The sequence below is a fragment of the Oryctolagus cuniculus genome, chromosome 3 (genome assembly GCF_964237555.1).
Source record: "Oryctolagus cuniculus chromosome 3, mOryCun1.1, whole genome shotgun sequence".
Classification (NCBI taxonomy): Eukaryota; Metazoa; Chordata; class Mammalia; order Lagomorpha; family Leporidae; genus Oryctolagus; species Oryctolagus cuniculus.
In genome coordinates this window covers 131,364,835-131,378,328 of record NC_091434.1, presented here as the reverse complement: position 1 = coordinate 131,378,328, position 13,494 = coordinate 131,364,835, and the positions used below count along the sequence as shown (strand labels likewise).

Genomic DNA, 13,494 nt, shown 5'->3' with positions numbered 1-13,494 from the left:
TTTGACAGGCAGAGTGGAAAGTGAGAGAGAGAGAGATAGAGAGCAAGGTCTTCCTTTGCCGTTGGTTCACCCTCCAATGGCCACTGCAGCCGGCACACCGCGCTGATCCGATGGCAGGAGCGAGGTGCTTCTCCTGGTCTCCCATGGGGTGCAGGGCCCAAGCACTTGGGCCATCTTCCACTGCACTCCCTGGCCACAGCAGAGAGCTGTCCTGGAAGAGGGGCAACCAGGACAGAATCCGGCGCCCCGACTGGGACTAGAACCTGGTGTGCCAGCGCCGCAAGGCGGAGGATTAGCCTAGTGAGCCGCATCGCCGGCCGTATCACATCTCTTGATATGCCTTCTTTGTAAATGTAACCCAGTTGTCTCAGGAATGTTGTACCCACTCCATAGTAAAATAGTGGCTCAAAAGAGGGGCAAATTTTTTTTAAAAAATGGAGCAATGCCTGTTTACCATTGTTATTAATTTCAGGGTGCTGCTTTGAATTTCAAAAATTTTATCAGAAAGTCATAATATGATGTGACAGTCTTTACCAAAATGTCCGAGTTGGAACAGATTGACTTAATATGAAGTCACTGTAGTGTACCATATTAATGAAGAGAATCTCTACATTTTCTGTTTTCCTTTTTAACCCAGTGATTGGTCTGACTGGGAAGAGCACCCAGTCTCTGCTGTCTGCCTATTTTGTGAAAAACAAGCAGAAACAGTCGAGAAATTGTATGTCCACATGGAGGTGAGATATATTTATTCATTCAAATTTTACTTCATTCTGACATGAGAAAGCTGATGTTATTGCTCCCACATCTAGTTATACTTCAGTTTCTCAATCATTATCCAATTCCTGAAAATGCATTAGGCAAGGTGGAAGAACCACACCAGGTCTACGAAGCAGAGCTGGACCCCGCTGCAATTGAGTTAGTTCAGTTGACTATAGCTGAGCAAGCTGCTAGTTTGGGATTTTACATACCACTGATCCTTCCCACCCTAGAGGTTCTTACAGGCTAATTCTAGCTAGAAAGTCCAGTGTGCTGCCATGATTAACAGTCCTCAGATATGGACAGTTCCAAGTCTTCTCAGCGCTTCCTGTGCTGGTGAATCAGAGAGCAAGAAGGGAGGACATGGTCATTGACAAAGCCTCTGAGGGGAAGGGGAGAGGTGGCTGATAGACAAGGTCCAGGGTGTGATCTCCCAGCTACTTCAGGATTGGAGAGAAGACACTCAGGAGTATTCCCAGCTTGGGCTGTCCCTTCTGGGAGCCATAGTGAAAGTTATAGCTAGAGCTCTGCGCCTTTGTTCATCCCAGCACACCTGAGAAATGGCACACTCCCGACACCTCAGGGCCTTCAGGGGTGCCAGTGGAAAGGAGGGGTAACACTGAATGATTCATGACAGTATCTCAACTTGAGGGGAGCACTAACTATAATGGGAAAATATTGCTTCCCCAACCCCAGACTCCTCTGCCAAGAGTGGCCCATGCTCTCCTCTTTCACCCACCTCGTTTCCCACTTATTCAGAAACATTGTTAGAACAGTAAAGTGAGTACCTGGAAGGTGTCAGAGAGACCATGGGCTTTACCCTTATGAAGGCAGAGAATTCATCTCTCTAAAACATGGTGTCACCTGATACATACATGGAGTTACCTGTGTTTAAATTGAATTCATAATACCTTAAAATCTTTCCATTGAAAGGTACCTCAGTCCCTCTCCCTGTGTGAGGATTCTCTTGTCAGCATCCTTGACAGGTGTCCTTAACCTCTGCTTGCTCACTTTGAGAGGTAACAATATCATGAATTCTTAATCACCCCATATATGGTGCTACACTAAATGCCATCACAGTGAGTGACATGGTCTTTGTCCTCTGTGAGCTTGTAAGTTGCAGCATGTACACAGAAAAGCAGTTGCAGAAATGGAACAAACAGTAAGTCTTTACATTGTGAAAATCAAAAGGAGGCTTGATTTATGAGAAGATGTGAGTGAAGAGAAACCTTCAGGTTTAAATAATGTAATTGACAGCATGAAATGAAAAGCAGGATGTGTAGAGTTAGCTATCTGCTTGAACAACACAGAACCCTTATCTCTTATTCTAGTCCAGAAGCACATACTGTAGAGCCTCATCTCACCAACACATTTTTACCAAACTGCAGAATTCATACATCGTAAATTATAAAAACTGTGGGTATAAATTGTGAACCATTAAAATGTTTGAATGATTGGACAGTGCTTTAAAAAGCAATTGGATGCAGAAGAAAATAGTTAGATTTAGAAGACTTCATATGCAAAAGATGATGAACTCCGGCTGCGTTTCTAAAGTACTCCAGCTCCTGTGAATAAGCTGTCTGTTTATAACTTCAGCCTGAAAGATTAAATAATTCATATGCTTACAGATGTATGCATTCTTTTTTTAGGATGCACATGAATTTGATCTCCTCAAAATAAAGTCAGAACTTGGTAAGTTTGATTTGGAAGTTGTTTTCCATGATGCTGCATTTCTTATAAACCATTCTGTAAACGGCAGCCGTGATTGGAGAGTGCACAGCCAAAATGTGTCTCTGTGCAGATGGTGTTAGCAGAAATCTCTGAAGCAGTGATTCTGAACCACTTTGAGATGTGATATTCAAATACAGTGTGGGGGTTCGTATTCCCTCTCTTCGTCTTTCCTACACAAATGAGTGCTTCAAATAAAATACAAGTTTTAGCAGTCATTACCTCTCATAGGTAGAGGGGATGAATAGAACATGGGTTTTGAAATGAAACTAGAGTTCCTATCTGGCTCCAGCACTTATTCACCATGACATTATGGTGAGTAACAGGGAGTGAATAATGTATGCAAAATACCTACCCCACTGCTTAGCAGTGTGGCTAACATCGTTTATTATAAATATGCCCACCAATTGTGCCATTCTCAGTATCACTACAATGGAAGAACTAGAGAAGTTAGACTTGCTAATGGATATAAGACTGTAAAAAGCTCACTTCTCACATCTCAGCTCAGTGTCTACTTTCCAAGAATCTTGGATATGTTACTTTGCAGATATGTATATACATTGTATATATAATTAGTTTAGTGGTCAGAAACATGGGCTCTGAAGGCAGTAACCTGGTGTCAAATCCTGGCATTACCACTTACTAGTTATGCAAGCTCCGTCAGTTTCCTGATATGTATTGTGGATGGGATAATGCTACCCTGCCTGACAAAATTTTGCAGGGATTAAGTGTATAAATATATGGAAAGTGATTAAAGTATTGACTGTTACTGTTTGGTATCTATTGTTACACTTTATAGTTGCACTGCCTCTTCAGGTTTGTAAATGACAATTAGTGGCTCCCTTAAGATATTGTAACAGCACAGTAGTAGGTCTGACCGCGTGTCTGATGATTCTGCATACTGTCATTTTTAGGATTAAATTTCTATCAGCAAGTGAAACTGGTGAATTTCATTCGGAGGCAAGTTCACCAGTGTAGATGTTATGGCTGCCATGTGAAGTTCAAATCCAAAGCAGACTTAAGGACTCATATGGAAGAAGCTAAGCATATTTCACTGCTTCCTGAAAAAAAGATATGGGACCAACTACAGTAAGTACTGCTCAACCGGAAGTGTGCTAGTTTGCTCTGTCTCCTTCATTTTGTCCCTTTAATTCCTTTCAGCTTAAAGAAAAGAGGAATACATATTTATTGTATTTTTATAAGTAAATACATATTTATTGTATTATTGTAAGTAAAAATTTTCAAAAGCATTTTTTTTTTTTTTGACAGGCAGAGTGGACAGTGAGAGAGAGAGACAGAGAGAAAGGTCTTCCTTTTGCCATTGGTTCACCCTCCAATGGCCGCTGCGGCCAGCGCGCTGCGGCCGGCGCATCGCGCTGATCCGATGGCAGGAGCCAGGAGCCAGGTGCTTTTCCTGGTCTCCCATGGGGTGCAGGGCCCAAGCACTTGGGCCATCCTCCACTGCACTCCCGGGCCACAGCAGAGGGCTGGCCTGGAAGAGGGGCAACCGGGACAGAATCCGGCGCCCCGACCGGGACTAGAACCCGGTGTGCCGGTGGTGCTAGGCGGAGGATTAGCCTAGTGAGCCGCGGCGCCGGCCCAAAAGCATTATTTTTAAAATAGTCTCCCTCTATTTTTTTAAAGATTTATTTTTTTATTCATTTGAAAGACAGAGTTACAGAGAGAGGTAGAGACAGAGAGAGAGGTCTTTTGTCCACGGGTTCACTCCCCAAATGGCCACAATGGCTGGACTGCGCCGACCTGAAGCCAGAAGTCAGGAGCTTCTTCCTGGTCTCCCACGTGGGTGCAGGGGCTCAAGGACTTGGGCCATCTTCCACTGCTTTCCCAGGCCACAGCAGAGAGCTGGATCGGAAGAGGAGCAGCCGGGACTAGAACCGACACCCATATGGGATGCTGGCACTTCAGGCCAAGGTGTTAACCTGGTGCACCACAGCGCCAGCCCCCAATAGTCTCCCTCTTAAAAATGAAACTACCTGTTTCACAATTTGTGGTGTGGAGATATAGTCATAGATATAGATCTTGTAATTATTTTCTAAACAAAATACTATAAGCCTCTTTGTATATCCATTGCACATCTGTAGCATCATTATTAGTGATTGTCAGATAGCCCATTGTATGAGTAAGTCCTAATTTGCTAGATGTATTTGGTTTGTTCCTTACTTTTTGCTATTAAAAATAGTAACACAATGAATACCCACATAAGCCACATTTTTGGTCACTTACCTTATTATTTCACATAGATAAACTCCTAGAAATAAAATTGCTGTGTCTAAAGGTATACACACTGCTAAGGCTTATGTATTTTTGCATAATCGCACTGCAAAACTCAGCAGCTGGTCATCTGGTGTGTATTTGTTAAGTTGTCAGACTTGCTGGTGTCCTTTGCCAGACCAGCCTTATAGGCTGTTTTGCAATCTAGGTAACCTCAATTGGAAGAATCTTGCAAGCGACTGTGAGATTCTAGCTGCCCAGAAGTTCCTCTGTTCTCATTGAACATTAAATCAGATCCCCTAGAAGCTTAACCAAAAAGCTTTGATTTCTTCCCCTTTAGAAAGTCTCAGATTTGTAAGAGCCAAAAATCAGCCCTGGACTGAACGACAATGGGGACTCTGTTCCTATAATTTTTCTTATACAGGGACTGGAATCCTTGGAGGTACCAAAAAAACAAAACAAAACAAAACAAAACAAAAAAAACACTCCAGAGTGTATCTAGAAAAGGAACCAGATTAACAAACTTAATATTCTGCGAATGTTTTATTTTTTGACGCCCTAGAGTGAAGGAACCAGTAATGATTAGGTTGAAAAACCAGAAGGGAAAACCTAATTGTTTTCATCAGATATTTAAAGGATTTCTATTTGAAAAAAGTAACTACATTTGGACTTCATTAACCTGTAGAGAACAACCGAGACCTTTGAGTAGAAATGAAAGGGATACTTTTTTTAGCTTCAGGGGAAGAGATACTGTCTAACAACTAAAGCAGTCCAGTATGGGACTAGAACTGCCTTTTAACATAGTGTGCTTCTTACCATGGGAGATATCAAGTAGAGGCTGAATGGCCTGCCAGCAAGGAGAGTAGAATCAGTAAGGCTGACATCACACAGTAAAGGTCAAAGTGAAAGAAAGTTAACTCAGAAGCTGGTTCCAATACAAGTCTTTGCAAAATGCCATGAAATTGTTGGTAAGGAAACCTAGCAAAATTAAAGGTACACACTGCTGCCTAGAAATATTCTGGACAACTTAAATTCAATGAGTCTCTTCTTGTTTTCAGATATTATTTTCCAACCTATGAAAATGATGCTCTCCTGTGTACACTGTCTGACAGTGAAAGTGACCTGGCATCTCAGGAACAAAATGAAAACATTCCCATCATCGGTGAGGATACATCTAAACTTCAGGCTTTGAAACACAGTAGTGTTTTGAACCAGTTGCTTCTACAAGATTGCTTGGAAAGCTAGAAGAAACTGCTGCAGAAGCAGTTTGTCATCTTTTTCACTCATAAGACACATAGGAAAGAATAGCTTAAATTTGAACATCAGCAAAGGATACTCCTTGGTGAAATAAACCTTTTAAAAATGAACGCTTGTTTCAAAAAATAAAGCAAAAAGAAAAAGACTTGTTCAGCTGTAAAGTGTTTTTGCTTGATCATCTTAAATTATTTCATTTCATTAAACTCGTTATGTAATAAGGAGGACGTGCAAACCACAAAGAAATGTTCAAATTCTTTGTAAACCTGGTTTTAACCAGTAGTTTCAGTCTCATCCCCACAGGTCTTTTTTTTCTTTTCCAGATTTTTTTTTTCATTTATTTATTTATTTGAAAGGCAGAGTGACAAAAAGAGAGTGAGAATTTTCTATCTGCTGATTCACTGACAAAATGCCTGCAACACCAGGGCTGGGCAAGGCCAAAGCTAGGAGCCAGGAGCCCTGTTCATGTCTCCCATGCAGGTGGCAGGAACCCAAACACTTAAGCTATCTTCTGCAACCTCCTGGGCACATTGGCAGCTGGGAGCTCTATCAAAAGCATGGAGTAGCTGGGGCTTGAACCAGGCACCCCAGTGAGATGCAGGCATCCCAATCGGCAGCTTAACCTACTACACCACAATGCCTGCCACCTCCTTTAACCCCCTGCCTTCACCAATAGACTTCTTGATCCAACAAGTCATAGAATTTGACAGTGTGGTTTTTCTAACTTACTGGTTAATATGTAAATGTGGTGATTAGAAAGCCACAGAAGGAAAAATGAGTAGAGACCTAGATAATGCACAGCATGGTGGCATAGTAGGTTAAGCATCCACCTGTGGGTACCACAGCATCCCATGTGGATGCCAGTTTGAGTCGTGGCTACGCCACTTCTGATCCAACTCCCTGTAAGATGGCCTGAGAAAGCGGTAGAAGATGGCCCAAGTGTTGGGGCCCCTGTACCCACGTGGGAGACCCAGAAGAAGCTCCTGGCTCCTGGCTTCAGATTGGGCTAGCTCCGCCCGTTGCAGCCATTTGGGGAGTGAACCAGCAGATGGAAGGAAGACTTCTCTCTGTCTCTCCTTCTCTGTGTCTAACTCTGCCTCTCAAGTAAGTAAATAAATCTTTTAATAATAATAATAATAATAATAATAATGAAGATCCAGCTATCCTATCATTATTGCTTTCTACCTGGAGTTCACAAACTTCCTAGAAATAGACATTGAAGCAATTAACTTCACTTTTCCCTATAATATATATAAATAATATATAAGAGCCATTTTTAAAAAATATAACCATAATACTGTTATGTCACCCAGACAATAACTTTTTTTTTAATGTATTTCTTTTTTTTTTTTTTTTTTTTTTTTTTTTTGACAGGCAGAGTGGACAGTGAGAGAGAGAGACAGAGAGAGAAAGGTCTTCCTTTTTGCCGTTGGTTCACCCTCCAATGGCCGCCGCTGCAGCCGGGCGCACCGCGCTGATCCGATGGCAGGAGCCAGGATCCAGGTGCTTTTCCTGGTCTCCCATGGGGTGCAGGGCCCAAGCACCTGGGCCATCCTCCACTGCACTCCCTGGCCATAGCAGAGAGCTGGCCTGGAAGAGGGGCAACCGGGACAGAATCCGGCGCCCCAACCGGGACTAGAACCCGGTGTGCCGGCGCCGCAAGGTGGAGGATTAGCCTATTGAGCCACGGCGCCGGCCTTAATGTATTTCTTTATTTGAAAGGCAGAGTTACAAAGAGGCAGAGGCAGAGAGAGAGAGAGAGAGAGAGATCGATCTTCCTTGCACTGGTTCACTCCCCAAATGGCCGCAACAGCCAAGTTGGGCCAATCCAGAGCCAGGAGCCAGGAGCTTCTTCTGGGTCTCCCATGGGAGTGCAGGGGCCCAAGCACTTGGGCCTTCTTCTACTGCTTTCCCAAGCCATAGCAGGGAGCTGGATCAGAAGTGGAGCAGCCAGGACTCGAACCAGCACCCATATAGGATGCCAGCACTGCAGATGGCAGCCTTACCTGCTATGCCACAGTGCCAGTGCCAGACAATAACTTTCTAATAGCATCTGTTTTCAGTTTTCCCCAGTTACTTAGGAATATGTTTTTATAGCATCATCAGTTTATGAGACAAATCTGTGCCTCCCAATAAGATGCACTGACAAAGATAAAAAAAAATCACTTTTGTGGATTTCAACCCAAAAATGCCTAAGTTTTTATACAATGAGAAAATAACAGTCTAACACAGGTTGAGGGACTGTCTGCAAAATACCCCTTACTCTTCAAAAATGTCAAGGTCATTAAGAAAGTGAGACTGAAAAACTGTTCCAGATTAAAGAGAGCTAAAGATAGCACAACAGATGGATTGGATGTTAGACCAAGGGGAAAAAAATGTCTTCCTTTTGCTATAAAAAAAATTTATTTTAAATAGTTGGACAATTGGCAAAATTTGAATAAATTCTGAAATAAATGTTATGGTATTGGTGTTAATTTCCAGATTTTGATGATCATACTATGGTTAATTATGAGAATGTCTTTGTTTTGGAGATGTATACACTGATAATTTTAGGAATAAAGAAGCATTTTGTTTGCAATATACTCACAAAAAGTTAACATGTATATACAAAGAGAGAGAATGATCAAGTAAACGTGTTAAGATGTTAACACTTGGGGAATGGAGGTGAAGCATATGTGGGTATTCCTGGAAATGTGGCAATATTTTGGTAAGTCTGAAATTATTCCAAAACTAAAAGGCTTTAGGAATGTCTTGTTCTAGTTGGTATTTTTTTAAAGAATTTATTTATTTGTTTGTTTGAAAGGCAAAATGGTAGAGAGAAAAAGATCTTCTACCATCTGGTTCACTCCCCAAAGGGCCATAACAGTCAGGTCTAAGCCAGGCCAGGGCTAGGAGCCAGCAACTCCAACCTAGTCTCCCAAGTAGGGGACTGGAGCCCAAGAACCTGGGCCATCTGTCTGCCTTCCCAGATATATTTGCAGGGAGCTGGATAAAAAGCAGTGTGGCTGGGACTTGAACTCATACTCCTGTATGGAACTGTGGTGTCGCAAGCAGTGGTTAGGCCACGCTGCTGCCACACTTGCCCCTAGTTGGTTGGTTTAATCTGGTTCCAAGTGAGATCCATACATAACATTTGGTTGGTGTGGTCCTTATGGGTTTTGTGATCTATAGCAATTCATCTTCCTTCTTTTTTAAAATGTCACTTATTATTAAAGAAACTGGTTTTATTTGTCTCATTTCCGAGCTGGAATGATTGTATCCTCCTTGTATCATTTAACGTGTTTCTGTATCACTCATTTTTACTGCTACCTGATACATCTAGAAAGCTTCATTAAATTGAGGTACAAAAAAATTCGCACAAGTACTTCATAGTACTATGTGATTCCCTTTTGTATCAGATCAGGTACATAATATGTGATATACTACTTTTAGAACTGTCAGAAAGGACCATTCAAGTGCTGTCATTCTGATGCATCAGTAGAAATTCCCATAAATGTTTTAGGTAACCACCTTAGTAACTTTAAGTAATTGTTATCTATTATTTTCTTAGGGATTGTAAGATGGTGATTTTCTAATTCTGTGGCTTCTTTACATGGCACAGGTACTACAGAGCACTAGAGACTGAGGTTCCAGTTTTCAGTTGCTAGTGTCAGCCGAGGTTGGCAGTGTCCCAAAATCCAACCACCTATCCAGAGGGTCACAACTCAGTTCCTTCCACCGTGTGGTGATTGTGGCTTTTGATATCTGAGCCACCAGCTCCTCAAACACCCACGGAAAACTTTTAGAAATCCAAGCGGAGAAAGACTTGGGAGCCCTTATTGTAATGAAAAATGCCTAAGTTTAAGACAGTTAAGCTTTGTTGTTTACAACCAAAGATTAAGAAGGCAGTCAGTCCTGCGCCTAGAGCACTCTGTCTCCAGGAATCATGTTTGGTCAGGAAAATCAAGGAATGTCTCAAGTGTTCTAGAATGTGCTTCAATATGAGGAGCCATGGAAAGAGTAGGAACAAAATAAGAAGAACAGAGCTTGAGAAGAAAACTTTTTCAGAAAAAAAAGTGAATATAATAGAAAACAAATCAGATTTAAGAAGGAATCTGGAGTTGAAGGACAAACCAACAGGGAAAAGATGATGTACTAGGGGTAGTTCGTATAATAAATTTTGGGGTTTTGTTTTTTGAGAAGATGTTTTTCAGTTTAGGACAGAAATGGTAACTTGGGACCAAAGAAACCTAGTAAGACTGGAAGTCAAACCTCAGCAGCAAGAATATAGGCCACTGCTGGCCCAGCAGAACTGCATGGAGACTCCTTGGTAAGAAGCCCTGGGGAACTGCTCCTTCAGAACAGGGACGATGATGCCCGGTGTTCCCTGAAGTCTGGAAAATCCAAAAGGAAAAGATGAATCAGATGAAAGTAGACGACTCAGGGAATCCCTGAATGAGTGTGAATGTGAATGAGGCTCCCTGTGCCTGGAGAGAACACACCTGAGAGACTTTTAGAATTTAGACTCAAATGAAGACAGGTGAAAAAGAAGAGAACTAGGTAGAACCATGATTAATGGAATGCACACTTTGATTCATTGTCCAACGAAACATATCAGTTGGAGTTCTCTTTACTTGGGTGGAAAATGCCCACCAATTTTTGTTTTAAAGAGTTATTTGTTTATTTGAGAGAGTTAGAGAGAATCTTCCATCTGCTGGTTGATTCTTCCAATGGCTGCAATGACTGGGGCTGGGCCAGGCCGAAGCCAGGAGTTTCAACCAGGTCTCCCACATGGGTGGCAGTGACTCAAGCACTTGAGCCATCTTCTGCTGTTTCTCAGGCCAATAGCAGGGAACTGGATTGGAAGTGGAGCAACTTGGACTAGAATCAGCGCCCATTTGGCATTTTTTTTTAAGCAATGATTGCTTTTGGCAGACCAGAACATACTGACTTATATGTCACAATGGAAAGCCCCATTAGGCAAAATATAGAAAAGAATGTTAGATAACAAATGCCTGGACCAAAAAGGAAAGAAAGCTTAAGAAAGTGGGGCAGAGGAAAGCCATCAGATCCTACAAATAACATTAGGCCTATAGTATGTGCCAAGGTAGAAAAGGGATAAATTTAAAATCAGTTACATGGGCCAGCATTGTGGTGTAGTGTATTAAGCCACTGCCTGCAAGGTGGCATCCCATATGGGTGCAGGTTCAACTCCTAGTTGCTCCACTTCCGATCCAGCTCCCTGCTAATGTGCCCAAGGAAAGCAGCAGAAGATGGCCCCAGTGCTTGGGTCCCTGTGCCCACATGGGAAATCCAGATGATGCTCCTAGCTCCTTGCTTCAGCCTGGTCTAGCCCTGGCTATTGTGGCCACTGGAAGTGAACCAACAGATGGAAGATTCTCTCTTTCTCCCTCTCGCTCGCTCTTTCTTTCTCGCTCTTCCTCTCTCTCTGTAACTCTGATTTTGAAGTAAATAAAATAAATCTTAAATAATAAAATTTAACAAAAATAAAACAGTTATACTGTGACAAATTCAGGTATTTCTTCCTAAAAGCTATGGAGGGAAGTCAATCACTGGGACACATCCACTATTACAAAAAAAAAAGAAAAAGGCAGAGTAGTACATTTCGTCAATCAAAAGCAAGGACAGCTGTGGTGTACTAAGGAGGGCTTGGCTGAGGTAGCTGGGTTAAACTAGTCTGGTTTTTCTCAAAATGCACTCTCCCTTTCCTAGTAATAATAATAATAAGCTTAAATGGCCATGTGTCTGTGTAGAATGAAAGTACATTTCCACACTGCTCTTGTAGTTCAGGATATTCATGGGCTGGGTAATTTTTTGAATGAACAGAAAAATATTTGACTCTTGTTCCAGAGGCTGGGAAGCCCAAGACTAGGGGATCTACATGGTGAGGGCCTACTTGCTGTGTCACAGCATGGCAAAAGATGTCACAAGGAGAGAAAAAACCGGACATCCCTTTCTCAGGAATCCACTGAATAACCATGGTAATCCAGAATCCTCATCACCTAACCATCTCAGGACTATCCCACTTTGTTGGGAGCAACTCGGACTAGACTAAGTTACTGGAATTAAGACTTATTCTATGCATCTGCTCTCCCACAATATGGCGCTGAGAAGGGAAACAGCTTCTACACAGCTGCCTCCAGTTCAACCAATAAACTGTAGGACCTACTCGTGATTGGAGGAGAGCAGCGTACTCGGCGTGTGGGTAGCAGAGTTGGGATTGGCGGAAGAGGACTATAAAGGAGGAGAGAGACAACATGCACCAGGAACATCTAAGGGGAACACCTGTGCAGCCCCCGAGAGAGCCGGCCGGCGGTGTGCCGCTCCCCCGTGGAAGTGGGGAATGTGGCAGGGGGAACCGCCCTTCCACGGAGGTGGAAGGGTCAGTAGCCAACCCGGGAAGAACCAGCAGCAAACCCGGGGAGGGCCGAGCAGACGAAAGAACAGCGCAGGGTCCTGTGTCATTCCTCCACGAAGACGGGGAGCGACACCACTTCTCAACAGTGTTGCATCTGGGATTACATTTCCAACAACAGATGAACTTGGAAAGTCATGGTTAAAGCATGGCACCATGCAACTCCTCAATAGCACAAGCCACTGTAGCAGGGAACTGAAAAGTGAGCACACAGGAGAGTGTGGAGACTGTGTCACTATTAGCCCAGACTGGATCCTGGGATGCTGAGACAGAGGCTTTAAGAGGAAATTGAAGTTAAGAGGTTTTAATGTGCAGCGCAGGAAAGACCTCTCGAGAGTCTCCATAACTGAACTTGCCTACTCCTAGACCACAAGATGCTCACATCCCACATGTCACCCTGAGAAGTACCTGTGGGCTCTTCCCAGAGGGATGGTTACCTCTTCAAGGGGAGATTCCTCCCAATGGGGTTTAAATTTAAGGTCAGGATTTCAGGTAACTTACACGGATGCAATAGCATCCTGCAGAAACCAAAATCAAGATGTCACTGAGTCTTTGAATGGAGAATGCAGCGTTCTGGAAGGATCGTTATCTCCTTTTTTTTTTTTTTTAAAGATTTATTTACTTATTTGAAAGACAGACTTACAGAGAAAAGGGAGAGACAGAAAGAAAGAGATCTTCTATCTGCTGGTTCACTCCCCAAATGGCCGCAATGGTCAAGGCTGGGCCAGGCCAAAACCAGGAGCCAGGAACTTACTCTGGGCCTTCTATGTGGATGCAGGGACCCAAGGTCTTGGGCCATCTTCCGCTGCTTTCCCAGGCCATAAGCAGGGAGCTGGATCAGAAGTGGAGCAGCTGGGACTCTAGCTTTGGCTTGGCCTAGTCCTAGCTGTTATAGCCATTTGGGGAATGAACCAGCCAACATTCTCTTTCTCCCCACACCCAACCGTCTTTCTCTGTCTTGCTCTACCTTTCAAACAAAAAAGAATTTTAAAAAATAAATAAAAAAAGTGCTATGCAGGCATCCAGAAACTAGCTCAGAAGGACAAGAATCCAAAATTGAGCAGGAAGAATTTTAGACTTTACCATCTTTTAACTTTAACTCGAGCAGA

General features: G+C 42.9%; 1 protein-coding gene across 8 annotated transcripts in view; it reads left to right on the top strand.

The window, feature by feature from the left end:
- ZNF277 (zinc finger protein 277) overlaps window positions 1–6,118 on the top strand; it is a 148,968-nt gene extending 142,850 nt beyond the window's left edge. For all 8 annotated transcript variants that reach the window (XM_008258387.4, XM_008258389.4, XM_008258388.4 and 5 more), the window contains 4 exons: window positions 638–734; window positions 2,406–2,448; window positions 3,399–3,573; window positions 5,775–6,118. In XM_008258387.4, the coding sequence (XP_008256609.2) occupies window positions 638–734; window positions 2,406–2,448; window positions 3,399–3,573; window positions 5,775–5,961 (502 nt within the window). In that variant the 3' untranslated portion in view covers window positions 5,962–6,118. The remainder of the gene's footprint in view (window positions 1–637; window positions 735–2,405; window positions 2,449–3,398; window positions 3,574–5,774) is intronic.
- Window positions 6,119–13,494: the final 7,376 nt, after the last annotated feature.